We start from the raw sequence: 26,141 nt of genomic DNA on the forward strand, positions 1-26,141 counted from the left end.
CTCTATCCACTGAGCCAAACCGGTTTTGGCCTTGATGCATTTCTTGATCACCAAACTGACTGTGTAGTATCTTGATGGCCTATGTCTGCTTCCATCTCCTTCAACTGAGAGTTTGCTAAGGTCAGACGTAAGTTTCAATCATCTTTGGTTCTCTGATGCCTAGTACAAGCTCTGGCAGAAGGAACACATGACTGTTGGTTGAATAAACAATATCTGCATCAATGATACCTTCACCCCTCCCCTTACAGGAAGGACTTACTAATTCAACTCTGGAGTCTGGGGCAAGAAGGGACATCTTCCAACTGGCTCCTATCAAGACTTAATCTCTAGAAACTACAGACTCATATTCCTTACATTCTTTCCTACTTTCCCTTCTGAACCCCACCCCAGTCTGCTTTCCCTACAGCCGAGGAGCCAGGGACACAGCAGTCTTGCTTAATCTGCAAAAGATCTGTCCCCATTTAAACTCAGCTCTTCTAAAGGAAAAGTCCTCTTGTCAACCTTAAATCCTCTCTTGTGCCCCTAGACTTATTAGTGGGGGGCCTACTGCAACAGGTGAAATAGGGTCTTGGGACTCCTGGATGGAGGCTGCAAAAAAATAGATGCGTGACATATTGAAACACTTCATAGTTGTCTACAACATAAAGGTTGTAGATGCAAACTCCCTTATCTTTAAATTTTAAAATGTGAGGTCTTCAGAAGTAGTTGTACCTTAAATTCAAGGATATACAGGGGAAAAAAAGATAAGCAGGCACAGCCAATGGAATCACTCTGTGGTCAAGGACATACATAAGCCAAGTGAGGAGAAACACAGAATGGCATTTACTTTTTACAATTTCTCTGTAAGACTCTGTATTTGGCTTTATAGGTAACAAATACTCTCTTAAAATTTCTATTAGGAATTTTATAAATAATTTCTATTACTTGCCAAGAACACTCATGATATACTCCAAGATTACAAAATACATTATCAACCAACCTTCCTGGCCATCACTTTCACACAGCTCCCCTGCCCCAACCACACTTGTGTAGCTTAGTACCTGTTTGGCAATCATTTCAGCACTGTTAAAATGTGCCACTAAAAAGAGTTTGATGACAAATACAAAAAAAAAGGTCTTCGAATGTTCCTCAGTATAAAGCGCTGCTTTCTTTCATATAGTATAAGCGGTATTAAGAAGCTGGTCGAAGCGTTGAAGAGAAGAATGTAAATGGTACTCCATAAAACCTTGAACATACCGCAGTTTGGCTTTCACCTTTGATACTGCGTGCATGACAAATTGTATAAACCATAATAAGTAAACATCATACCGCAAGATGAAAGCCCCAAGTGCAAACGTATCATTAATCATACCAAACATATATTTGCTTTTCTGTTGGCATCAAAATCTGTTTCTCTGTAATTTGAAATTGTTTCTCATGGTACAATGCTGATCCAAATCTGTGTACTTGGCAGCGTAAAAGGAAAACTTATCTTTCATCCATTGTATGGACATGTTCTTCTCCAACCAAAATGATCAACTTGAATTAAAGTTTATTCTGTCCTCCTCAATAAATGTTGTCAAACCCAGCACTTAATGTCTGAGTAAGTAAAAAAGAATGATCTGTGTTTGTCCACTGGGTTGATTAAAAGCATGAGGCTTCGGTGGGGAAGAGTGTGGTCACCAACACATTTGAGAGTCTGAAAAAAGTTCAGCTATTCACCCCAATATGATATACATTTACTCATATTCACCAAATTGTGAATTTGCTTTTCAGGGGATTCTTAGCCACCCCAAAGTCCATTCGTGGTCCGTAGGTTAAGAACGTACACATTTGAACAGAAAACTTCATAGGATACAGAAATAAAATCACTTGCATTTCTTGATAGCAATAGCATGTATAAGTTGAGTGGCCGCTTAATTCTCATTATTAATGAAATAATGTATCTTCTTTGCTAAATTAGCATCATATTACCTAAGATTTAAAATACTATTTTGAAGTAAGAGTTAATAATCAATTCGTTTTTAGAACGTTTTGCAGATCTTTTCCCTACTAGTCCCTCACAAACAGCTTATCTATGAATATTTGCAAACCATCTATCTGATAAGGGGTTGGTTTAAAATAGGAACTCATACAAGTCAACAGCAAAATAAATACATATGTGATTTTCAAATGTGCAGCCAACCTGAACAAATGTTTTCCCAAAGAAGATATACAAATAGGCAACAGGTATATGAAAAGGTGCTCAATATCACTAATCATCAGGGAAATGCAACGCAAAACCACAATTAGCGGGTGGAAACTTTAAGCCAAAACAGAATGTTTGCATCACCTCAAACTATCTCCCCTAAATATTTCTCAATCAAAAAGGGAAAAATAATAAAATGGTGGAGAAACCTGACATATAATGCCTTAACTAAGGGTTCAAAGTTCATATCCTCAGTAATAAGGCATATTATTGAGACTATTAACCTGATAGGATACTCTTGGAAAGACACAATATCACTTCTGTGGATTCTTGCCCAAAACATGTAACCTAAATGTAATCATGAAAAAACATCAGACAGCCCTGACCGGTTTGGCTCAATGGATGGAGCGTCGGCCTGCAGACTCAAGGGTCCCAGGTTCGATTCCGGTCAAGGGCATGTACGTTGGTTGCAGGCACATCCCCAGTGGGGAGTGTGCAGGAGGCAGTTGATCGATGTTTCTCTCTCAACGATGTTTCTAACTCTCTATCCCTCTCCCTTCCTCTCTGTAAGTCAGTAAAATATATTTTAAAAAAAACACCAGACAATTCCAAATTAATACACATTCTACAAAATAACTGACCAGTATTCATCAAAGTTTCAAGATCATGAAGGACAAAGGAAGGCTGACGGACCATCATGTGTGGGAAGAGACTAAGGAGACGAAAGTAAATGCAGCGTAGGAACCTGGATTGGCTCCTAGGACAGAAAAAAGACAGGGAGAAAACTGAAGAAACAGGTATGCATGAGTTAAAAGCATTGCACGGATGTTCATTCCCTGGTTGTGATACTTTGACTGTGGTTAACATAAGCTGTTGCCAATAGGGGAAGTTGGGAGAAGCTGCACTAGTCTTGGAACTTTCCTATAAGTCTAAAATGATTCCTAAATTAAATAAAACCTTAGGGTTTTAGAGCCATCTGCCCTCAAAGCTTCCATTTTTCTCTAGTTCTCAAGAGATCAAAGACTCACTTCCTGATTAGTCCCACGAAGGCGAGCCACCTCCCTCACTGGTAGCCCTGCTCACCCTATCTCAAGTCTGACATTTACCTGCTCAGAATTCAGCCTTCAAGCTGCAGACATTTATTTAGCGCCTCCTGTATACTGGACCTTATACATAAGGCAGATATGGTCCCTGCCCCCTCACAGCTTACTTCTCTTATCTCATCAACCTTATGTCAGCTACTATTTAAGTGAGTCACCACTCAAATGTTGTCCTCACTCCTGTTTTTACAGGATAGATCCAGGAGATTAATATTCTTATCTCCTATACTGTTAAAAAAACAAACCCAGAGCTGAACTGACCCATGTTACTATTTGCACTATTGATATAACAGTTTATGTTAGTTGAGCTGAACATTAAGTTAGCTGAACATCAAATGATCTCATGTCCTTTTTTTCTAAAAAAAAAAAATTATCACTGATCACATGGCCTGCTTATAGCAATATCTGTGACAACGTTTTATTTACAAAAACAGTTATCTGGGGTCCTTTGTAAGAGCTTGATATGGTCATCTTTTAATGGCTTAGATGTCATCGGGCCCATTATTACTTAAAGGAAAAAGAAAAAAAAACCCATGGCTAACATTAGAGAATCTTCACAAGAAATTTACTGACTTACACAATGGAAGATTTATTTTTAACGAAACAAAACATCAGCAAGTCAAACTGAATCAGGAGTTTGGTGATCTGAGTCCAAATCAGAGTTTCCCGGCTAACTACTTCAATTTCTCCACTTGCAGAAAGGGAATAATAACCATTTCCTATGCCTTCATAAAGAGCATTGCACCCTGGGAACTTTCATTTCATATACTCTTCATCCAGAGCTCACCTCTAAGACACATTTTCCCACTTACAGGTGTTTTTGATGCCGTAAAGCTTTCAACTCCTTAATTCTTTATTGCTACTGACACAAAAAAAATGGGGGAGGAAGGGGACAAAAATGCTTAAGACATTTTACAAATTAATCCATGTTACCTTTTTCTTAGATGGGAGAATCTCCAAGTCTTCAGTGGGGAACATACCTATTTAGAGGTCTTACTTGGGGGTATTTTATTCCTACAATGCCTGAAATCCGTTTCTTATTAATTGAAGATTTTAACATTGGCAGTCATAAGTAAATATAGTTTATCATTTTCTTTTGTGAGGAACAGGAATGTACCAATCAGGGTAGGCTATGATAACAAGAAATCTCCAAATCTCAGCAGTGTACTGTATCGAAGGTTTAATTCTTACTCCTATTATATGTCCAGTGTAGGTCCAAGTCCTCCTCCAAGTCATCCTCCTCTGGGGTGGGTTGAATAAAGCAGCTGATCGGGCACAGTGCTGGTCGTCATGGCAAGAGAGAAGAGAGAACTGGTGAACCATGAACAGGGTTTTAAAACTTCTGTTTATAAGTGGCACACGTCAATGCTGCCCTTATTTCATAGGCCAAGGCCAATTAGGAGACACCACAGGACTTCCACAGGGTGGGGATACAGCATCCTCCCCCTGGGAGGAGCCGCGTGTCCCTGGCATGAAGAACCAACTGTAAGCTGCTACCCTGGAGGGACAGCAGGTACTTTGAAGAATAGTACAGACTACCGGAGAGAGGGGTGCCAAGCTGCTATTTATGTTAGGCTGGCTTCAGGAAATAACGTTGAAATTTTTCTTCTCTAAGTTTAGATCCGTTTGAATACATTAGGATTTTCTATTCCTTGGAAGTTTGAAAGCAGTCACTAATAAAACATTTGCATCCAGGGCTTCTTGGATTACCTTCTCCATTTCTTCCCTGGTCAGTGTTCTGTTTCAATTTTCTGCCTCTTTGGGACCAATTTTGTTCATTTAGATTTTCAAGAAAAACACCCATGTAACCCAGCTTGTTAAATATATTTGTATAAAGTTTTGTCAAATACTCTTGGTTATTTTTTAAGTGGCCCATCTTTTCTTTGCAGCTTCACTGAGGTATAATTGACAAGTAAAAATTGTATACATTTTAAGTGGACAAGAAGATGATTTGATGTACACATACAATAAAATGATGATCACCGCCGAATTAACGCATCCAGCGCTTCGGTTACCACCTTGCTTCTAATTGTTTAATTTGTACTAACTTTACACAATATAGAAATATGCATTTGCAAAAAAAAGTAATTTTGATGGAGATAGTACCTACCCAAGTTGTTGTGAAGATTAAATAAGTTAATATATGTACATGGGTGAGACTAGTGCTTTAGTAATCATATTATTGGATTTGGCCATCATTATTATTATTGTCCATGTTTCCCAGTTTTGATCATCCTTATATTGCTAGGCAGAATTCTACAGAATCCTCTTTAGTTGACCATCATTAATAATGTAGTACTGACTTACACTATCTTAAATAACTTGTCATTTCCTTCCAAGTAAATAAAACTGCTAGATTATGTTTAACTAATGATCTTATGTTAGAAAACCATGTGTATAAACTCTTAGTGTTCTCTTAGAAACTATAGAATAAGGAAATTAATATATGCTACTGTCAATAAACTTACTGCAATTGCCTACTTTCTTCTTTTTCAATTCTTTGTTTCTACCGAGATCTCTACCCACTGGAAGATAAGAATGGGTTAGGCAGGCAAGCTTCAAAATCTTTTATTCTAAATTGAAGAATGATAAAAGAAAAAAAATCTGACCGCTGCTTTTTACTTGTTTCCTCTGAGGAAACTGCTTCTGATGCAGGAATCATTATTTCTTTGCACGGGGAGCACTTTACTAATATCACGTATTCTATCAATTATATCTCAATTTTTTAACAACCTTGAGAAAATACTTCTTATGAATCCAATGCTCTTATAGTAATGTCTATAGAGAATTAGCAACTCTCATTAAATTAGCACAGTTCATATTTTTAAACTTCTGGTCAATAAAGTAAATCATCACACAGTCTGAGTTAATATAGTTAACTCGAATAAAGGGAAGTCTGCGTTAATAAATATGCTTAAAGACAAACAATGCTATTTGCAATTTCTACTACAGCACTAATGATTCCATGGGATTTGACATCTTACTTTGATGAGTAAGTGGTTAACGTCTCATATGTGTACAGTATATCACAAATCATACCATTTACTTTCAAAATGTTTGTAAACAGTCTGTCTCAAGTCAGTTACACCCCTCATGTTATGGCTTATCTGATTTATTTAGTAAACATCATTTATATAAAAGAAAACTTTAACTCAACTCTTATCTAAATGATCCAAATGATGTTAATAATCAGGGAAGCTAAGAAAAATCTCCCAACTGGTGTAGGACAAGTAGACTTTCCATAATCACAGACATGTGAAAAACACAGTAAGGCAGGTAAGACACCTTTTATATATTATTGCATTTATTCTCACAATAACCCTGCAAGGGAGGTGATATTAGCCCTTTTGACAGATATGAAAGCTGAGACCCAGAGCATCTGTCTTGCCCTGGATCATAAATCACATGTTCTTTCCATTATTCTACATTGTTGAAAAGTCTAATCTAATTTTAAGAGGGCCTTGGTGAGATTTATGCCCATGTTTCTGGTTAGCACCTAGTAATTATAAATGGTTTTTGAACCCACTTTATCAACATAGCAATAACCAAATATCTTGATTGTTTTTAGAACTCACCTTAATCTTTTAGGAAGACCAACTTGATTTAGAGAAAGGGCTGTAGAAGAGGTTTATCTTGATTTTCAAAATAATACTGCCACCTCGTGGTAAGTTGTCCTAATGCATGGTTTCAGTTTCATTTGATTAAAATTTTCAATGGGTGTAGAGGAATGTGTCCAGAAATATTGTTATAGCTCTCAGAAAAAAATGATAATTTCAGCTCATACACCGAACTACTGTTTTCATGTGAACTGCCAAACTGGATTCAATAAGCATTTGTTCATTTTATTTGTTCATTCAGCACATTTACTAAGCACGAGTTTTGAATTGTGAAAAGTCAATACGAAGATGAGTAAGGACATATTCCATGGTCTTAGAATATGAGACACTATTCCTGGAGTGGTTGAGAATATGTACTCAGGCTGCCTGAGTTCAAACCCCAGATCTGCCATTAACCTGCATGACTATGGACAAGTCACCTAAACTTTGCACTTTGGTGTCACCACATGCAGAGTGGGAAAAACAGTGCCCCCTGCCCCATAATTAAGTATCATGTGGAATATGAAGTACCCTGTCTGAGAAGGTCTTCAAGGAATACATCTGGGAAGTGACACAGGTGCGTGGAGTCTTGCATCAAAGGCAAATGGCCTTTTTACTTAGGTGATGAGCAGCAGGGATGAGACATTACCGAACAGGCTTTGGGGTGGAAACAAAGACACACTCTCTAGGATCAGAATTCATATTGATTTATCCCAGTAAACACTCCTCAAAATGCACAAAAAAATGTATATAAACTCTTGCTCAGTGCGTAATTGTTCACAGTGGTTCTCAACCTGTGGGTCACGACCCCTGAAAATACATCCTGCATTTCAGATATTTACATTACGATTCATAACAGTAGCAAAATTAGTTATGAAGTAGCAACGCAAATAATTTTATGGTTGGGGGTCACCACAACATGAGGAACTGTATTAAAGGGTCGGGCATTAGGAAGGTTGAGTACCAATAGAAACTATCCAATTGCCTATTGATAGGAAACTGGTTAAACTGATTATGGCACATCTATACAGTGATATAGGAGGCCAACATTAAAAGGAATGAAGCTGAGCTATATGTACTAACATGGAGCAATTGAAATGCAGAACAGCTCTGGCTGGTTTGGCTCACTGGATAGAGCGTCAGCCTGGGGACTGGAGGGTCCCAGGTTCAATTCCGGTCAAGGGCAAGTACCTTGGTTGCGGGCACATCCCCAGTGGGGGGTGTGCAGGAGGCAGCTGATAGATGTTTCTCTCTCATCGATGTTTCTGGCTCTCTGTCCCTCTCCCTTCCTCGCTGTGAAAAATCAATAAAATATATAGGAAGGAAGGAAGGAAGGAAGGAGGGAGGGAGGGAGGGAGGGAGGGAGGGAGGGAGGGAAAGGAAGAAAGGAAGAAAGGAAGAAAGGAAGAAAGGAAGAAAGGAAGAAAAGGAAAGAAAGAAACTGCAGAAGAGCATCTAACTGCAACTCTCAGGGGAGTTCTGTTCAGGGGAAGGACGCTCAGCCCCAGCAGGCAGACCAGTTCAGAGTGCTGGGAGGATGAGGACCTCAAGCTTGGAGAACTCAATGTCCAATGAGAACATCAAGCCTGGGTGGCTGTCGTGAGAATCAAATGATGTATGGGAAACCCTGGTCACAGGTTCGACACTTGATGGCAACTAGTTTTAGACAGAATTTCAACTTGTAATTTTTATTAGTATATATACTTATGAAGTTCAATTTTTTAAAAAAAGCTTTTAAATACAAATTTATTTATATAAATGAACGCTTCTCAACAGAAACAGTTTCTGACCTTGACTGATCTCATAATTACTCAGGGAAGCAAATTCCTGGTTTCTTATAGGCCATCGTGCTATATGACTGCTTAAAGGGAAACTAGATCCTTTTTTGAGCATATTCCCTTACCAAAACACAGAAATAGCCAGAACCGGTTTAGCTCAGTAGATAGAGCGTCGGCCTGCAGACCAAGGGGTCCCGGGTTCGATTCCGGTCAGGGGCATGTACCTTGGTTGCGGGTACATCCCCAGTGGGGGGCGTGCAGGAGGCAGCTGATCCATGTTTCTCTCTCATGGATGTTTCTGGCTCTCTATCCCTCTCCCTTCCTCTCTGTAAGAAATCAATAAAATATATTAAAAAAAAAAAAAAAAAACACAGAAATACTTTCTTCTGCTTTAAATAAAATAAAAACCTGAATTCACAGACCTGAAATTTTAAGAGGAGACTCCCATTACAAAATCTTCCTTTAACTAAAGGTTCTTCTAGCCCAAGGCATATTTCCTTACAGATAATTAACTACTTGAGGTGGAACAGAAATTGGTGGAAGGTGGGAGAGGTAGCAAGTGTGAAAACAACCAGTGACTATCCATCAGGAATTGATACATCTCAGAAAGCCAAGGAGAAAAATAAGAATCTCTTTATTTTAAAATGTGATTTATACTGAACTTTAAAAAAATACAGCTATTTTCCAAAGCAAGCTACTCTCTGGCTTGGGAGTTCTGAAACATGACTGTGGAAAGAAAAAAATCCAATAACTCATGGACACAGACAATAGGGTGATGAAGGCCTAGGGTGGGGGCAGGGGTAGGCTGCAGGGGGTCATTGGGGTAAAAAAGGAGACATGTGTAATACTTTCAACAATAAAGAATGATTTAAAAAAAATCCAAATACAGATGAGAGAAAATTGTTTCCAGAGACTTAGGTAGCTACAATATAAATTCCAAATATATAAAAGGCTGAAAGGCTATTTATTGTAAGAGAAATGGCAAATTTTCTCATTCCACTGACCTGAAGCAAGTTGAAAACTTGGCAGAAAGGCTGTTTACTAAGGGGAATTAATAAAAACATGGTCCTAATAAGGCCTCTCTGTAGACCTTGCTCTGATGAGGGCAGTCAAGATTAAAAAAACAAAAAGAAAACCTGGGGTGAAGAGCACAATTTCTAGGTATCGAATCTGCCTCATCACTCCCTCTGAATGCACGGCTAACTGTCATTATTCAGAGCTGGCCGCTGATGTGCCCGGGAACGGCTCCGGGCCTCTGGCCAGCTACAGGAGAGCGTCTGGCCTGCGCTAAGTGAGGCAAGAAGGCGGCAAGCTCCACAGGGCCGGGCAAACCCGGGGCTTATTAAAGAAGGAATTTATTTGTTGCTGCCATTTGTTTTATTTTTTCCAGGAATGGGTAAAAAATAAATAAATCCGTGTCTTTGGCATGATTCCAATGGAAACTGTATCCACAGTTCTGAATGCCTATCCAAACGCTGGTACAGAACTTTGCTGCATTAAAACTAGTATCAACTTGTCCAAGGTGGACGTGCATTATAATCAAGACAGTTGAGATCTTCTAGCCAAAGATGCCACGAAATAATTCAAACTATTACATGGAAAGCCATGTCACAAACCAGATACTCATTTTCCAATCATAGTTATTCCAGTCTTTTCCATAAAATTGCTTCTGTAAATAGTTTTTTTATCGCGTCAGAGAGATTTTCTTTCCAATAGTTAATAGAATCAATTCTATCCCAAGTTAGCAGTCCTGTGTCTTATTAAGCAGCCACTAGGACGCTATCCTGTTTTCTAGAAGTCCATCAGATGCAGGAGTGCTTTCTTTCCTTGTCATGGTAGCAAAAAGCATATCCATCATCCCCAGGGTTTCTAGCAGTTCTTTTTGGTAATCAATCTCTTTTTCTACAAGTCCTTGAAGTAACAAAAACTTTTTATCAACTACAGGCGACTGACCAATTACCGGCAGATATATATCTAGAAATAGAGAGAGAAAACACAATAACTAGAAGTATCTTTCTAAACAATAAATGAACAATAATACTTAGAAAAAGCATTAAAATATTATATACAAAGATATTGGAAGATCTATACTTATTTTACATTTATGATTTACAGAAAGTAAACAATTTATCTGAGTAAATATATTTCAAAAAAGAAGTAGTTATAAAAAGCAGAGCATGAAGCCCTAGCCGGTTTGGCTCAGTGGAAAGAACGTCGGCCTGCAAACTGAAGGGTAAGATTCTAGTCAAAAGCACAAACCTCAGTTGCAGGCTTGATCCCCGGCCTTGATCGGGACTTATGTGGGAGGCAACCAATTGATGTGTCTCTCTCACATCAATGTTTCTCTCTCTGTGTCTCTCCCCCTCCCTTCTACTCTCTCTAAAAATCAATGGAAAAATATCCTCATGTGAGGATTACCAACAACCAAAAAGTAGAGCATGGACATTCTGACTTATTTTCATTTCCCCATTAAAAAATAGTCACTGTCACTGTAGATGTTTAAAGAAAAAAGTTTTTTTTTATCATAACCCTAATAACAGCGATTCAAAGTTGAAGCACTGTAAACATTTTACTCCATTTTAAAATGCATTGATTTACTGTTGTTTTGTTTTCTCCATAAAAATCTTCAATCAAGAATTGATAAAAACAAGGTATTTTGATTTGAGTTCCAAATTTTATTTCATATTTTGACATCTCACTTTTGCAAGCATGCTAGGATTTTTTGAGTTTTAACAATTACTTACCAATAACTATTTCAGCAGCATTGATCAAAACAGAAGCAAATCTCGGCTGAGACAGATTCCTACAAAGCAAAAATTGTTTACTGAAACTTGCCAACTTGAAAAAAAAATCTTAAAATTGTTTTGAGTTGTTCTATCAGTTCTCTACAAAGATCACATTAAAAGTAAATGTCTCTCATTTGGGCATAAAGGATTTTAGATGTAAAAATACATTGTGTGTCATAGACATGAAACATACCTTATCAAAAAATTAAGAACACGACTGATTTCCTTTTCATCCCGACCTGCAAGGGCATTTGCAAGAACTCCTCTTCGATTGAGTTCCTTTATGATGGAAACTGTAATCTCAGGTGTCTTGATTGTACAACTGGGCTAGAAAAATTTTCAGAGTCAACATGAACAGACAAGACAGCACAAGAGAAATTACAGTCTTGAAACTTACTAACAATTGCCAAACTTAAATAAATTTCATCTTCACAGTTTTGAGTCATGGTACTACACAAGTAATAAAATGATTTCTTTAACAATATGCTCCCTGTAGGTTCAATTGTAATAAATGCACCGTTCTGGTAGGGAATGTTGTTAATGGAGGAAGCTGTGCAAGTGTGGAGGCAAAGGGCTACATGGGAAATCTCTGTACCTTCCCTTCAGTTTGGCTCTGAACCTAAATCTTCTCTTTTAAAAAAAGAAAGTCTTAATAAAAAGAATTTTACACACACACACACACACACACACACACACTCACTCACTCACTCCTCACTCACCTCAAGGACTCTGTCAAGTGCTTTGGAGATCCGGAAATTTTTCAGATCCCTGTCATACAATTCTAGGTGTTTTTTTGATGGCCTGTTAATCAAAATGTCATCCTGCATTGAAAAGTAAATTTATAGAGAAAAATCAACACCTGTATAGAGTTTCATTCAAAATAAACTTTTTCATAGTGGCATTTTTCATACCAGGCACTCCTGAACTATTCATGAATAATGATCCCATGCCCATAATATAGGTAAAATGAAAATGGGATAATTTGTCACATCAATGTGCTCTTACTCTACTATGATGTTAACTTACAATGCATACACAATACCTCCATTCTGGGAAAACATTACTGATTTCAATTCTCTTTACATGTCAAGCAATGTGATTTAGTAGAAAGAAAAAAAAAGATTCAGAGAAATTACGATCTAGTCAACAATTCTGTTACCAGGAATGAAATTCTGGACCAATTTACAACTTCCCCATCCTCTCAGATGCCAAACGGGAACATTATTGACTCTACAACTTTTCAGGGTTGTTTAGAAGATCACATCAGATGGCATGGGAAAGACATCGCTTGGAATATGGTGAAGCACTACAGCTTTGTTATGATGAAGGTTATTAAATAAAGTCCTTATTCCCCATTCCTTATTAGGAGGGTCCCCAATCTAGCAATCTAGAGATAAATCTGATATAGAAAAAATCAAAATAAAGTTAAATGCCATGTAAACTATACTTTCCAGTAATGTGCAGGGAATTGGCTACTCTAACAAATTTCTCCTTAAAAAAAAACAAAACTTTATATATATGCCTTTTGCCCTAGCCGGTTTGGCTCAGTAGATAGAGCATTGGCCTGAGGACTGAAGAGTCCTGGGTTCGATTCTGGTCAAGGGCACATACCCAGGTTGCAGGCTCAATCCCCAGTAAGGAGGGGGGTGCAGGAGGCAGCCGATCAATAATTCTCTCTCATCATTGATGTTTCTCTCTCTCTCTCTCCCTCACCCTTCCTCTATAAAATCAATAAAAAATATATATACTTTTTAAAAAATACCTTTTGCTTCATATAATTTTTCCCTTTAATAAAAGTTCGATATGCAGGCCTTCTTCTTCTGGGAAAAGAATCCTTCTTCGCTTCCGATTTCCGATGTTTAACACTCAGTATTCCATTGGTCATTCCTACAACTATTGTCTCATCTTCATGCTAACAGCGGTTAGAAAAAAAGGTTAGTCTATTCCTAACTCATAATTTATCATACTTTTTCTTCAAAATATCACTTATAATATGTTTGCTGCTTATCCATACTTTCACCAAGAGTTCCATTCAGATACAGATATTCTGCCTAACAATGATCTATGCAAAAATTTAGAGCAAAATCATTTTCTCCTCTAGGATACTATTATATGGACAGAATTTATACCTGTTATAAATCATCATTGGCAGTTTGTATAATAATATGCAGTTAATGACATCTTAGAAAACTCCAAAATATTTTTTTCTGCATCCTATTACTAGGAAAAAAGGATTATGTAGTGACATGGTTTTCTACTCTTGCCAAGAAAATATTTGATCTTCTTCTCCCAATTTGGATTTCTCTAGAATGTATCCAAATATCCCCCTCCTCAATGGCTCGGGAAACTGGACAGTGGACATTCCAGAAAGACCAGTCAACAAAGGAAAGGAGATACTTTGTAGTCCCCTGTCCTCCACGGTCCCCACTCCCCTCAGAGAGCCAATTTGACTTTCTAAGTACTTAACCCTTGAGTTAAATGTTTTGAAGAGTTTTATCAACTTCCCAAGTCCTGACCTTAGTGCTAACAAGGCCTACAGCACTGCACTTGGTTTGAAGCTATGCAGTGTGCAGGACCTAAATCTGAACGCATGCTAAGTTACTGGGACAAGTCATATATTCTAGTAATTATCTTAATTCAATACTCTAATGTGGCAAAAAGAAAATAAGATTTATTTGAATACAAAGATAAACCCTACCATTCCATTTTAGTTTCATTTAACAGGCGAGGTTAGGGGAAGCTTTAAAAGAAACTAAAAGTACTTACTGCAAGTGCAAGACTCAAAATTGAAGCTGCATAATCAAAACTGTGGACTACTTTGTAGGAAGTTGTGCTATATACTTTCACTTTCCTAATAAAAAAGAAAGCTTTGTCACAAAATATCTTGAAAATGAGTATAAAATTTCCCATTTTTTGAAAATTTAATACAAAAGTATTAAAATTTACACAATAAAGATAAACAATAATTAGTAATATTAATTACAAACTAATTCATCACTGAATCCTCTCTTATGGGTCAAGAACTATTGCAGACAGAGCCAAGTTATCTAGCTTTTAGTCCAGGGGTCCTCAAACTTTTTAAACGGGGCTAGTTCACTGTCCCTCAGACCGTTGGAGGGCCGGACTATAGTTTAAAAAAAAACTATGAACAAATTCCTATGCACACTGCACATATCTTATTTTGAAGTTAAAAAAAACAAAACGGAAACAAATACAATATTTGTACTTGCATGTGGCCCGCGGGCCGTAGTTTGAGGACCCCTGTTTTAGTCCCAAGTTGCCTAGTAACACATTAGAGAGAATTTGCTACATGTTTACACAATAAATTCCTTTGTATTAGAAGTATTTATTTTCTAGCTTTAAAATGAATGCTTTTTAATAAAGACTGAGGGGGGAAGGCTTTACATAATGGGGGAGGAACTAAAAATGACCAACATGCCCTGACCAGTTTGGCTTCAGTGGATAGAGTGTCGGCCTGCGGACTGAGGGGTCTCAGGTTCAATTCTGGTCAAGGGCATGTACCTTGGCTGTGGGCACATCCCCAGTAGGGGGAGTGCAGGAGGTGTGATCAATGTTTTTCTCTCATCGATGTTTCTAACTCTCTATCCCTCTCCCTTCCTCTCTGTAAAAAATCAATAAAATATATATATTTTTTTAAAAAATAAATAAAAATGAGCAACAACAGAGGAATATAATTCTAGAACTGTGCTGTAGTTCTAGCCACATGTGGCTACTGAGCACTTGAAATGTGGCTAGTGAAAATGAAGAACTGAATTTTTTATTTTACTTAATTTTAATTAATTTAAATTTAATTTTAAAGCTGAAGCAGTATAAAAATATTTTTCTGTTAAACACCAGTATGTTTTACTTTAATCACTATAAAATATTGTTATTGGAGGGCATGTATTACATGCTAAAATTGTTTCTAGTATCTCATTAATTTTTATAGTGATTACATATTGAAATAATATTTTAGATACAGTGAAATAAATGATGTTTACCTAGTTAAATTAATTTTACCTAGTTTTTACCTTTTTTTTTTTTTAAATATATTTTATTGAATTTTTACAGAGAGGAAGGGAGAGGGATAGAGAGTTTGAAACATCAATGAGAGAGAAACATTGATCAGCTGCTTCCTGCACACCTCCTACTGGGTATGTGCCCACAACAAAGGTACATGCCCTTGGCCGGAATCGAACCTGGGACCCTTCAGTCCGCAGTCCGACGCTCCATCCACTGAGCCAAACCAGTTAGGGCTAGTTTTTACCTTTTTAATGTGGCTACTATGACATTTTAAATGGCATATATAAGCTCACATTACATTTCTACTAGACAGCACTGTTCTAGAACATTAACTAATAGAATACTAATACCTATTTAAAATAGTGAAATTGGGCTACATTAATATATATAAATTTTTACATGAAGTTTTAAATTTTAAATATTATAAACTAGAATATATACATATACTCATTATAACTGTTTGAAAATATACAAATATACCAAAATGATTTTAAAAAGAAACTACAGAATATAGATTGTTTTAAAAGATCAATGTTTGAATGGTTCAGTAAAATTCCTTAAGTATGCCCTGGCTGTTGTGGCTCGGTTGGAGCGTCATCCAGTGCACTGAAGGGTCTCGGGTTCCATTCCTGGTCAGGTTAAGTACAGGAGTCAACTAATCAATGTTTCTCTCTCATATCTCTCTCTCCCCTCCCCTCCCTCCCTTTCCCGTCCCCTTTCTCTAAAGTTAATTAAAAAAAATGTATCCTCAGATGAGAATAAAAATTCCTTAAATATATAAGTTAAAGCAATAAACTATATCTAAGTTTTCTATCCTATCTAATAAAAGAGAAACATGGTAATTAGCGTATGACCGCTACCCTTCCCATTGGCTAGTCAGGGCGATATGCAAATTAACTGCCAGCCAAGATGGCGGCCGGCAGCCAGGCAGCTTAAACGAACAGGAGGCTTGCTTGCTTCAGTGACGGAGGACTCCAATGTTCCCCGCCTGCCGCTGCCGGCCTCTAAGCTCCTGAAGCGACAGCTCCAAAAGATACAATGTTTCAATTATAGAAGCTAAAAGATGGCGGTTAATTTGCATATACTAGCTGCGAGCGAAGACTGACGACAACATGGAGGCCAAGCGGTACAGAAGGGAGCCAAGTAGAGGCCACAGTGACAGAAATGGAGCCAGAAATGGAGTCGCAGCTGCTGTGAGCGGGAGGGGCAGCGGCTTGGAGAGGAAAGGGGCAGCGGCTGGGAGTGGGAGGGCAAGCCCAACCACTTTGGCTGGGAGCATAGGGGGCAGCGGCTGGGGGCGGAAGGGGCAGAGGCTTGGAGGGGAGGGGCAGCGGCTGGGAGCAGGAAGGCAAGCCCAGACCCAGGGGATGGGGGCGGAAGGGCAAGCCCAGCCCAAGCCACTGGGATTGGGAGGGCAAGCCCAACCCCTGTGGCTTGGGAGCATAAGGGGCAGCGGCTTGGAGCAGGAGGGCAAGACCAGCTGCAGGGGCTTGAAGCGGGAGCGAAGCCCACCTCAACGAGTTTCGCTCCCTTCTCTGCTTTGCTCCAGCCACAGGAAGCCCTATTCTTGCAGGAATATTCCTGCAACGGGCCTCTAGTATGTAAATAAAAGATCAAAACTATTTTCAACTCAACAGAATTTTTTTCATGGAAATCATTTGGCAGAATATTTATTTTATCATAAAAACTGCAGAAACAACTCATTTCCAGCAATAAATACTTATCCTATATAATAAAAGGCTAATATGCAAATTGAAAAAACAGCGGAATGACCGGTTGCTATGACACACAATGACCACCAGGGGGCAGACACTCAACACAGGAGCTGCCCCCTGGTGATCAGTGTGCTCCCAAAGGGGGAGCACCATTCAGTCCAGAAGCGAGGGTCACAGCTGGTGAGCACAGCAACAGTGGTGGGAGCCTCTCCCACCTCCATAGCAGCACTAAAGATGTCCGAATGACTGTCCGACTGACAGGGAGTGGGCCTAAGCCATCAGTTGGACATCCCCTGAGGGCTCCCAGACTGCGAGAGAGAGCAGGCCGGGCTGAGGGGACCACTTCCCTCCCCAAAAGCATGATTTTCGTGTACCAGGCCTCTACTATACTAATACCGATGAAGAAAGAAAATGAAAATGCTAACCTGTCCAGTGAACCAGAGAGTAACCTCTGTCCAGAGCTGCTCAGACATAAACATGTCACAGTTTTATGATGATTTTTCAAAGACACTAGCAACTGTCCTCCTTTTAGCATGTCCCAGACTTTAACATAACGGCCTCCTATAAAAAGAAATAATTATTAGTTTGATATTCCAACTATAGATTGAAAAATTTAAGACCTGAAGAGCATTCTTCACTGGACACTCCACAGCACAGAGGTTAAGTGAGGGATTCCAGAGTCAGACTGCCTGGTTTCAAAACTGACTACCTTTTGCTGGGTGTATACCTGATAACAATAACAGCTCCTACCTCGCAGAGCTGTTAGGACAATTAAGTAATTTCTTATTTTTAAAATACACAAAACTACATGGTAAAATAAAAAGTAAAACCAAAAGATTTCAACAAAATTATAATAAAACATTCTTCAAAAGAAATGTTGTAATACCATAGAAATAATGCAGATTTTATTTCCAAAAAATTTTGCGAATCCCAATCTAACTGAAAAACTTCCCTATAACTTTTTCTTACTTTAAGAGTGGAAGGATCCTAAAACACAATTTAATCCAATGGTTAAAAAAGAATTTTTTAATTCAGCATCTTAATGAAATATTAACGGCTTCTTAATGAAATCTTAAGCAGAAGTCTAAGAGGTAAAATAGAAAAAGGGGTTGTGGAAGGGGGAACAAATTTCTTACCTAACTGACTGTGCAAGAGGGCCTGGAACCCAATTCACGGTCGCTGTCTCCTCACATGTGGCAGCTCATGAGAGAGATTACAGTTTGAAACACTGATCTAGCCTAACCTCTCCTTTTCAAGATCGATAAAAGCTAAGGGATTGCTCAAGGTCACATAACTAGAGACACAGTAATCAGCATACAGGTACCTATCATACTTCTCATCTTGAACTTTTCATTTCTCTAAACAACAGCAAGACAAATAGATACGTTTAACAATGTCATCAACTTTTTTTTTTTTTTAATCCAATAGGTACTGGGGGAAGAGTATAAAACAGGATACTTTTAGAATTTTTTTTTAAAAGGCTACACACAGCCGAAACCGGTTTGGCTCAGTGGATAGAGGGTCGGCTTGCGGACTGAAAGGTCCCAAGTTTGATTCCGGTCAAGGGCATATACCTGGGTTGCGACACATCCCCAGTAGGGAGTGTGCAGGAGGCAGCTGATTGATGTTTCTCTCTCATTGATGTTTCTAACTCTCTATCTCTCTCCCTCTCTGTAAAAAATCAATAAAATATATTTTTAAGAAATAAAAAATAAAAATAAATAAAAGGCTACACACAGCCTTTTTCTAGTAGGCTATAAAGTACATATACTATCTATGTATGCTTCCAAGGTCAACACATTAATTTTGATTTGACAAATGAAAATAGCCACTTCACTTCTTCCATTATAATTTTGAAAATGCACTATGATCAACATAAGCACACTTCAGCTCCACCCTAGATGAAAAATGTATCAAGGCCTCTTTGACCTCACATTACCTCCTCCTCCAGCACTAGCAGCTATTTCCTGGGTAAGGCCATTTCATCAAGAGTCACATGAAAAAGACAAGCCTGATTCTAGATCTGAAAGAAACTGTGTTTTCAAAAACTGCCGTAGATCTCTTATGTAAGAATAACAGCAGGTGTACAACCTGGATTTCTGGGTTAAGGACATAAGCAGGCTCTCAAGTTCTGGGATTTCAGATCTATTTACCACTTTGCCTTGGACAAATCAGTTAAAACTTTTATTTATTTCCTCAGTTGCAAAACAGGAAGCAAACTACCTCCCTTGTGGGCTCATCTAGGGCATCAGAGAGAATAGCAGTGTCTGGTTCACATTAGGTACTCAATAAATAACTGCTTGCAGGTCCCACTTATCAATTGTTTGAGCAAACACATATAGATAGGCAATTCAAGTGCACACTGATAAATTATAAAAAGTAACTGATAAAGAAGTTATTTGATTCAAGACCAACATACTGGTGTAAGCAATTTTTAAAAGAAATACCTGCTGATACCAGAAGACCTCCAGAGGGATAAAGCAGGACACTTTCCACTGGCTGACCATGCTCTACCGAGATAACACTCTTGTTTGTTCGTGTATCAAACATCTTCACAGTATGATCATAGGACCCTAGAATGTCAATTTTTATTATTGAGTTTCACTAGTCAAAACAACAAAAACTACTAGTATGTGTGTGTGTGTGTGTGTGTGTGTGTGCATGTACATATATTCAAACATAAAATTTTAAAGGAGAAAAGCTTAGCCCGGCTGGTGTTACTCAGTGGTTGAGAATCGACCCATGCACCAAGAGGTCACCAGTTCAATTCCTAGTCAGGGCACATGCCCGGGTTTCAGGCTTGATCCGCAGTGGGAGTTGTGCAGGAGACAGCCACTCAATGTTGATTGTTTCTCTCTCATTGATGTTTCTACAGTATCTCTCTCCCTCTACCTTCCTCTCTCTCTAAAAAATCAATAAAAACATATTAAAACAAATAAACAAAATAAATAAACAGAAAAAAGCTTAGATGAAATTTTTAAAGAGGCATATGTAAATTCATAAAGATATAGGACCTCCAAACTCTTTGGTACCATTATCTGTTTCTGAAGAAGCATGATATTATATTACACAGAATCTTAAACTATTCCTATCTCCAGGCTCTGTCACTACTGTGTCATCTGGGAATCTCTGCACAGGCACCCAAAGACTGACTGCATTGTCTAGTTTCCTAGCTGCTGGAGACTCTGAAATCAGAATACTAAACCCATTACAGTTCTGTCTTATGTTTTCAAGGCAGCCTGATGTTTCCAAGTACATTTGGAGGACAGTAAGAACAATCACCAAAAAAAGAAAAAGAAAACTGGATAAATAAAAACATATGTTTTTTAAAAAATATTTAAACTCCTCTATCCAAAAACAATCCCAAAGCATATTAAAATCTAGCACAGTAAAGTTATCAACTTTGGGGGGGAGGGTGGGGGAAGAGGGGAGAGTGAGTTTACCAACCTGTTACAAAGAGATCTGGGTTCAGCTTGCTAGCACATCCACACCTCACATAATCAGAATGTTCTTTGAATGTCAGAATTTCTTTGGAGTTTGGAATATCCCATAATTTAACTGTATAATCATCAGCCCCAGAGACCACATGATATTTGTCAGCTGTAAAATCTACTGTATGGACTGCTCTGAAAGATAAAGGATCAGTTTATTTAAAAGCAAGAAAAAATTGTATGTCTGACACCTTCTAACATAAAACACTTCTTTCCCCCAAATGTTTCAGGGTATAATTGCAGGGTGAAATCATAAAGGGGGGGGGGGGAATATTTAAAACAGGTGTCTGTCCTCAAGCTAACTTAAAATTTTAAATACCCATGCACTATGAAGTTAATAAGAATATTAAACAATAGCGTTGAAATTATATTTTATAATATGTTAACAATTTGAAAGTAAAATATTCTAAATGTTGGTACACAGGTACTTTTCTTTAATTTAAAAAATTTCAAAATGGGTAGTTTCTTAAAAAATTCTAAGATCTGCCACTAAATAGGATCATGTTAAGTAAATTTCTGTTATATTTTAAATGTTTCATTGATGGGATAAGACGATCCTGATAATCTATATATATAAAAGCCTAAGTGGCCAGCCGACCATCTGACTGGTAGCTATGATGCACTGACCACCAGAGGGCAGACACTCAATGCAGGAGCAGGAGCGGAAACCACAGCATGGACACATGGAACAGACTGATGAATCTCAGAGGGAAAAGGGAAGGAGGGAGGGTGGGAAGAGATTAACCAAAGAAGTTATATGCATACTAGAGGCCCAGTGCACCAGTGGTGTCCTTCAGCCTGGCCTGCGCCCTCTCACAATCCGGGACCCCTCAGGGGATGTCAGAGAGCCGGTTCCAGCCTGATCCCTGCAGGCCAGGCCAAGGGACTCCACCGGTGCACGAATCCATGCATTGGGCCATAGTACAATATAAAAAAAAACACTCTTGAGATTTTAAATTGATAGCAAATTATAGAAATGACATTGGTAATCCTGAAATAAAGTTATAATATAAAATTGCCTTGACAGTTCAATTTATCAAGGGGCAAAATACTAAATCCAAGAAGAAAGAAAATCCACCTTCCAACTTAACTTCAAAATGAGAACTAATACAGTTCAGGCTTATAAAGTTCTCATTAACAGTTGTGAGGCTACCTTTAGATCAGTGCTTTATAATCGCAATTGGGTCACGGATCTCACTGAGAAGTTAATGAACACTATAGAATGTCTCCCTAGATAAATATCCATTTCCTAAAATGTTATATAAAATGCTAGGGAATTCATAAGCCCCATCAAACTGGACCTTAGGACTGAACCAGGAGACAGACTGTCTTACAACAACCAAGAAATAAAGTATTTAAAGATACATAATCTTCTCTATGTTTTTACGCAAAGCCCAGAAAACAGAGTTTACAAAGCTAAACATAAAGAACACATAAAAAGCACGTATCTAAAACTGTATGGTGGAAAAAATGAATTAGCCTTGTGACAATTTTGCAATATATACAAATATCAAATATAATGTCGTATGTAAATTATACCTCAATTAAAAAAGATTTTTTTAACTGTCTCTTACTTGGTATGGCCTTCAAACTGCCTGAGGGGAGCCCTCCCAGTTATATCAAAAAGCTGAACTCCACCATCTTCACTGCCAGCCACAAGCAATCTACCATCCTGTCGATAAGTAGCACAGTAAGCTGTGTCTTTAAATCGGGAAAACGTTTTTATAGGTTCCTGGGAGTATCGACCATAAATGTGAATCTACAAGAAAAAAAACATGGTGTTTTACCAGATGGCTCACAATTAGTAGTAAATATAAACTATAAAAAGAAAAATAAATGTAATGTTATATTTACCCTTGAAGAAGCTGTGACAGCATAATTATATGGAGGCTGTGGAGAAAAGTCTACTTTTGACACTGCGCCAAACTCCTTGATCTGAACAGGGGTCTTAATAGAAAAAATAATACAGAGTATTAACAATTGCAGTATTCACAGAGTTATAACTGAGAATATCTATTTGTCTTTATAATCTAGAAGAATTAATTTTACATCACTTCCTCCTTAGATTAAGAAAAGCAAAAAAAACACACACAAAACTTCTTGGATGAGATTCAAATTCTAAAATTTAATTCATTTGTCACTGATTAATCATCTATTTTGTACTAGGCACTTGTATGATTAAGCAGCAATTTATATAAAATTCCAAGAAAATATCTAATATCAAATTTTCTGCCCAAACTATAAGCTGCTGATAGATTGTTTTTAGTTATTAGTTCTCTACTAGTGTATCCAAAGTATAACACATGCTGGAGAAATTGGCATAAATACTTACCTTATAGTTGTTCCAGTACAGTGTATCCTGGGTGATTTTTTCACCAAGTATAGGGTATGTCTGAATAGCTACAGGCTTATAACCAGCCATAGTTGCATACAATTAGACTGTTATCCAAAAGTAAGTAGTCTGAAACTGATGTTAGAAATAATTTTAGTGATTCTGCCTTATGTCTGAAAAAGAAAATATTTTAATACATCCTATATAATAAAAGGCTAATATGCAAATCGACCAAATGGTGGAACAACCTGTCACTATGATGCGTATAGACCACCAGGGAGCACTTAATGCAGGAGCTGCCCCCTGGTGGTCAGTGTGCTCCCACAGGGGGAACACCGCTCAGCCAGAAGCGAGTGCAGCAGGAGTGGCAGGAGCCTCTCCTGCCTCCATGGCAGTGCTAAGGATGTCCGACTGAAGGCAGTCAGACATCCCCCAAGGGCTCTCGGACTGCAAGAGGGTGCAGGCCTGGCTGAGGAACCCCCCACCCCCACCCCAAGTGCACGAATTGCGTGCACCAGGCCTCTAGTATTACTCATAAACCTGTATATACACAGTTGTGATTGTTCACTCTGCATCCTTTCAAAAGGCTGTATAGCAGCTTAGTGATCAGTAAACCATTTAATTATAACACAGAAGAAATAATCTAAAGAAAGCAGGAAGAATACAAATAGGGCTACCATACTACACCATCCAATTCAGCTATACACAGAGGCTACATATAAATGTCCTCACACCTAACTGACCAATTTATAACACTTGGGAATAAATCTAGCTTAGCCATCCAGTAGCCAAAGCAGAGAGAAGCATGATGGCTTAGAATGTTCATTTATTGAAGGTGAAACTGCAAATATAAAAGTTTCCTGAAACTAAATTAAAATGACATTTAATCTTTAAGAAGACAGGGATTGACATCCTGAAAGCCTAAAATGCCAAAAAGAATGGAAAACAAAACTAATATTCTAATGTGGAAGCTTAAAATTAAATTTAAAAGCTTAAAAGAAAATAAAACAAGAAGATAATATTCTGATGTAGAAGCTCAAAATTAAATTAATTTTTAAGATGGTTTAAACAATAAGAAAACAAGAATAAAGCAATTCTGGAATTAAATCTTAATTAAAGTGAGAGAACAGAATGAAACTTATAACTGACATGTAATTAAGCCCAAACTGTCTTTCCAGAACTATTCAATCTGCAAAAGATTCCATTTTATCAGATGAATGATTCTGATGGTACAATTCATCATCTATCCCAGAAAGCCTGAAAATAGTGCAGAGGTAACACCAAAATCTGTAAGTGCAACATATTTTAAAGGCTGTTTTGATGAAACATGGTCATCAACGATTAAAAAGGGGGGAAACTTTTCTGTTCATTCAAGCACTTACAATGTATAGGACACTGTTCTAGGCACTAGGGATACAAGGATGACTGAAAGACATGGTCTGTACCCTCACACCTGAATATTCTCCATTTCAGCTGTGATTGGCACCAGCTAGGAATCTGGAATCAGCCTTGACTTGTCCCTTCCTTCTCACTTCTAACATCCAAAAAGATCTGCTGATTTTACCTCCCAAATTAAACTTCATCACGTTCACTCCACCTAGTTCCGCTGCCCTAACTCAGATATTCTCATCTACGAATAGTGTGACATAAGGTCCTCCTAACTCCCTCATCCATCTTCCAAATGGCCATCAGAGATATCTAACGACAAAGAATGTCTGTAGAATGAAGGAAAGGACACATTGTGCTGGATTCTATGGGAAAACACAAAATTAAAATCACAAGTGGGATCTATAAGATGAACATAAAAAGAGGAGTTGACAAACTTTTTCTGTAAAGGACCAAGTGTTAAATATTTTAGGCTTTGTGGGCCAACAGGAAAACAGGGGGTATTAATGTAGTTACTTATATAGTAAGAAAGAAAATTTCCAATGAAACCCCCAAAACAGTTATGATTACAATTTTTTATTTATGAATGAAAATGGGATTTGGGGGAGGGAGGAGAATATTTCACTCACTTCAGGCTCAAAGTGAGTGTTTCCTAGCATCAAATAGACTGCAAATGTTCATCTGTAAAAACCATTCTTGGCTCACTGACTACCCAAAAACAAGCACCAGGCCCGATCCGCCTGCAGGACTTTGCCCCATAGGAGAGTATGAGCAGAAGAGCACATCACTGTGTCCTGAGAGAAACAGCTTAACATTAAGAAGGAAAGCTGAGGAGCAGTAGCAGTGGTTGGCCAGATGAGTGAGGAACAGCATTGGCCGGGGGGAGGGGGGCCGGGCACGACACAGTGCAGAGGCATGGAGGCGAGAAGTGATGTGACATGTGGGTGGCTCCCAGGAAGATTCAGTGTGCGTTTCCGCTGGGCTGTGAAGTTCTGGATAATATTAAAACAGACGGCGGAGGAGGGAGTATTTGAAACCGAGGGAACCTCCTAGGCACAGAGTTGGAAATTTGCCCACTGCCTTGCGAAGATGCGGATTATTCCGGGGGCGAATAACAGCGGACAGTGTAACGGGGCTGCGATCGTAAAGGAGGGAAATCTGGGTGGAAGAGGAATTGAGGGGATCCCTATGGGCTGGCTAAGAGGTAACCAGCGGAGACTGGGGAGCCCAGAGGAGCATGCCACCCACCAAGGCAGACCCGGCGGGGGTCTGAGCTACCCTCCTCGGGAGCCGCCTTCACCTACCTCCGATGGGCCCCGAGGGTGCGCCGAGACACCCGGACTTCGGGAAAATTTCTTGGACCCCGCTAGACCCCTCCCGGGGCAGCCCAGAATCACTAGGAGCCGGTCACATGGACCCTCAGGAGTCGCCCAGACACCCGGCGAATGGAAAAGCCAGGCCCGTCGCCCGCTGATGACGTAACGGCTCAGGCTCCGCGGAGCTCGCAGCTCGGGCGTCTCGGGGGCGGGGCAGGGGGAGTGGGCGGGGCTTATCGGGAGGGGCGGGGCCCACGGGCGAGACTGGGCTCTGCTCCAGTCACTCAGAGTGACCCACTGAAATGACCCCGTCCCTGTAGAGCTCGGGCGCCGAGCCCCGCGCGGCGCGGCGGCGGGAGAGAACCTGGCCAGCCTCCCGGCTGCCTGGACGCGGCGCGGTGTTCGCCCCGAAAGCGAAAGAAGAACTCGGAAGTGACGTCGCGGTCAAAAC

General features: G+C 39.0%; 1 protein-coding gene across 2 annotated transcripts; it reads right to left on the bottom strand.

The window, feature by feature from the left end:
- Nucleotides 1–9,258: 9,258 nt before the first annotated feature.
- On the bottom strand, nucleotides 9,259–25,819 carry UTP15 (UTP15 small subunit processome component). Of its 2 annotated transcripts, none has more exons than XM_059694339.1 (13): nucleotides 25,679–25,819; nucleotides 22,989–23,123; nucleotides 22,511–22,603; nucleotides 22,231–22,415; nucleotides 20,613–20,791; nucleotides 19,613–19,738; nucleotides 17,591–17,726; nucleotides 14,194–14,278; nucleotides 13,190–13,339; nucleotides 12,147–12,248; nucleotides 11,621–11,754; nucleotides 11,386–11,444; nucleotides 9,259–10,615 (listed from the first exon to the last, which is right to left on the bottom strand). In XM_059694339.1, exons 2-13 carry the CDS (start codon nucleotides 23,076–23,078, stop codon nucleotides 10,413–10,415), a joined length of 1,542 nt encoding a protein of 513 aa, XP_059550322.1. In that variant the 5' UTR covers nucleotides 23,079–23,123; nucleotides 25,679–25,819; the 3' UTR covers nucleotides 9,259–10,412. The 2 variants fall into 2 exon arrangements, with proteins under 2 accessions (XP_059550322.1, XP_059550321.1); XM_059694338.1 differs by lacking the exon at nucleotides 25,679–25,819 and adding an exon at nucleotides 25,004–25,270 and having other exon boundaries at nucleotides 22,989–23,161.
- Between the last annotated feature and the right edge of the window lie 322 nt (nucleotides 25,820–26,141).

The sequence above is a fragment of the Myotis daubentonii genome, chromosome 4 (assembly GCF_963259705.1).
Source record: "Myotis daubentonii chromosome 4, mMyoDau2.1, whole genome shotgun sequence".
Taxonomy (NCBI): domain Eukaryota; kingdom Metazoa; phylum Chordata; class Mammalia; order Chiroptera; family Vespertilionidae; genus Myotis; species Myotis daubentonii.

Bases quoted from the DNA above. Each gene is read 5' to 3' on its own strand.
- UTP15 (XM_059694339.1), bottom strand. From the start codon at position 23,078: ATGGCTGGTTATAAGCCTGTAGCTATTCAGACATACCCTATACTTGGT. The intron at 20,792-22,230 runs GTAAGAGACAGT...TTTATCTTTCAG, and splicing joins CAGTTTGAAGGCCATACCAA to AGCAGTCCATACAGTAGATT. The intron at 13,340-14,193 runs GTAAGTACTTTT...AACCGCTGTTAG, and splicing joins TTTTGAGTCTTGCACTTGCA to CATGAAGATGAGACAATAGT.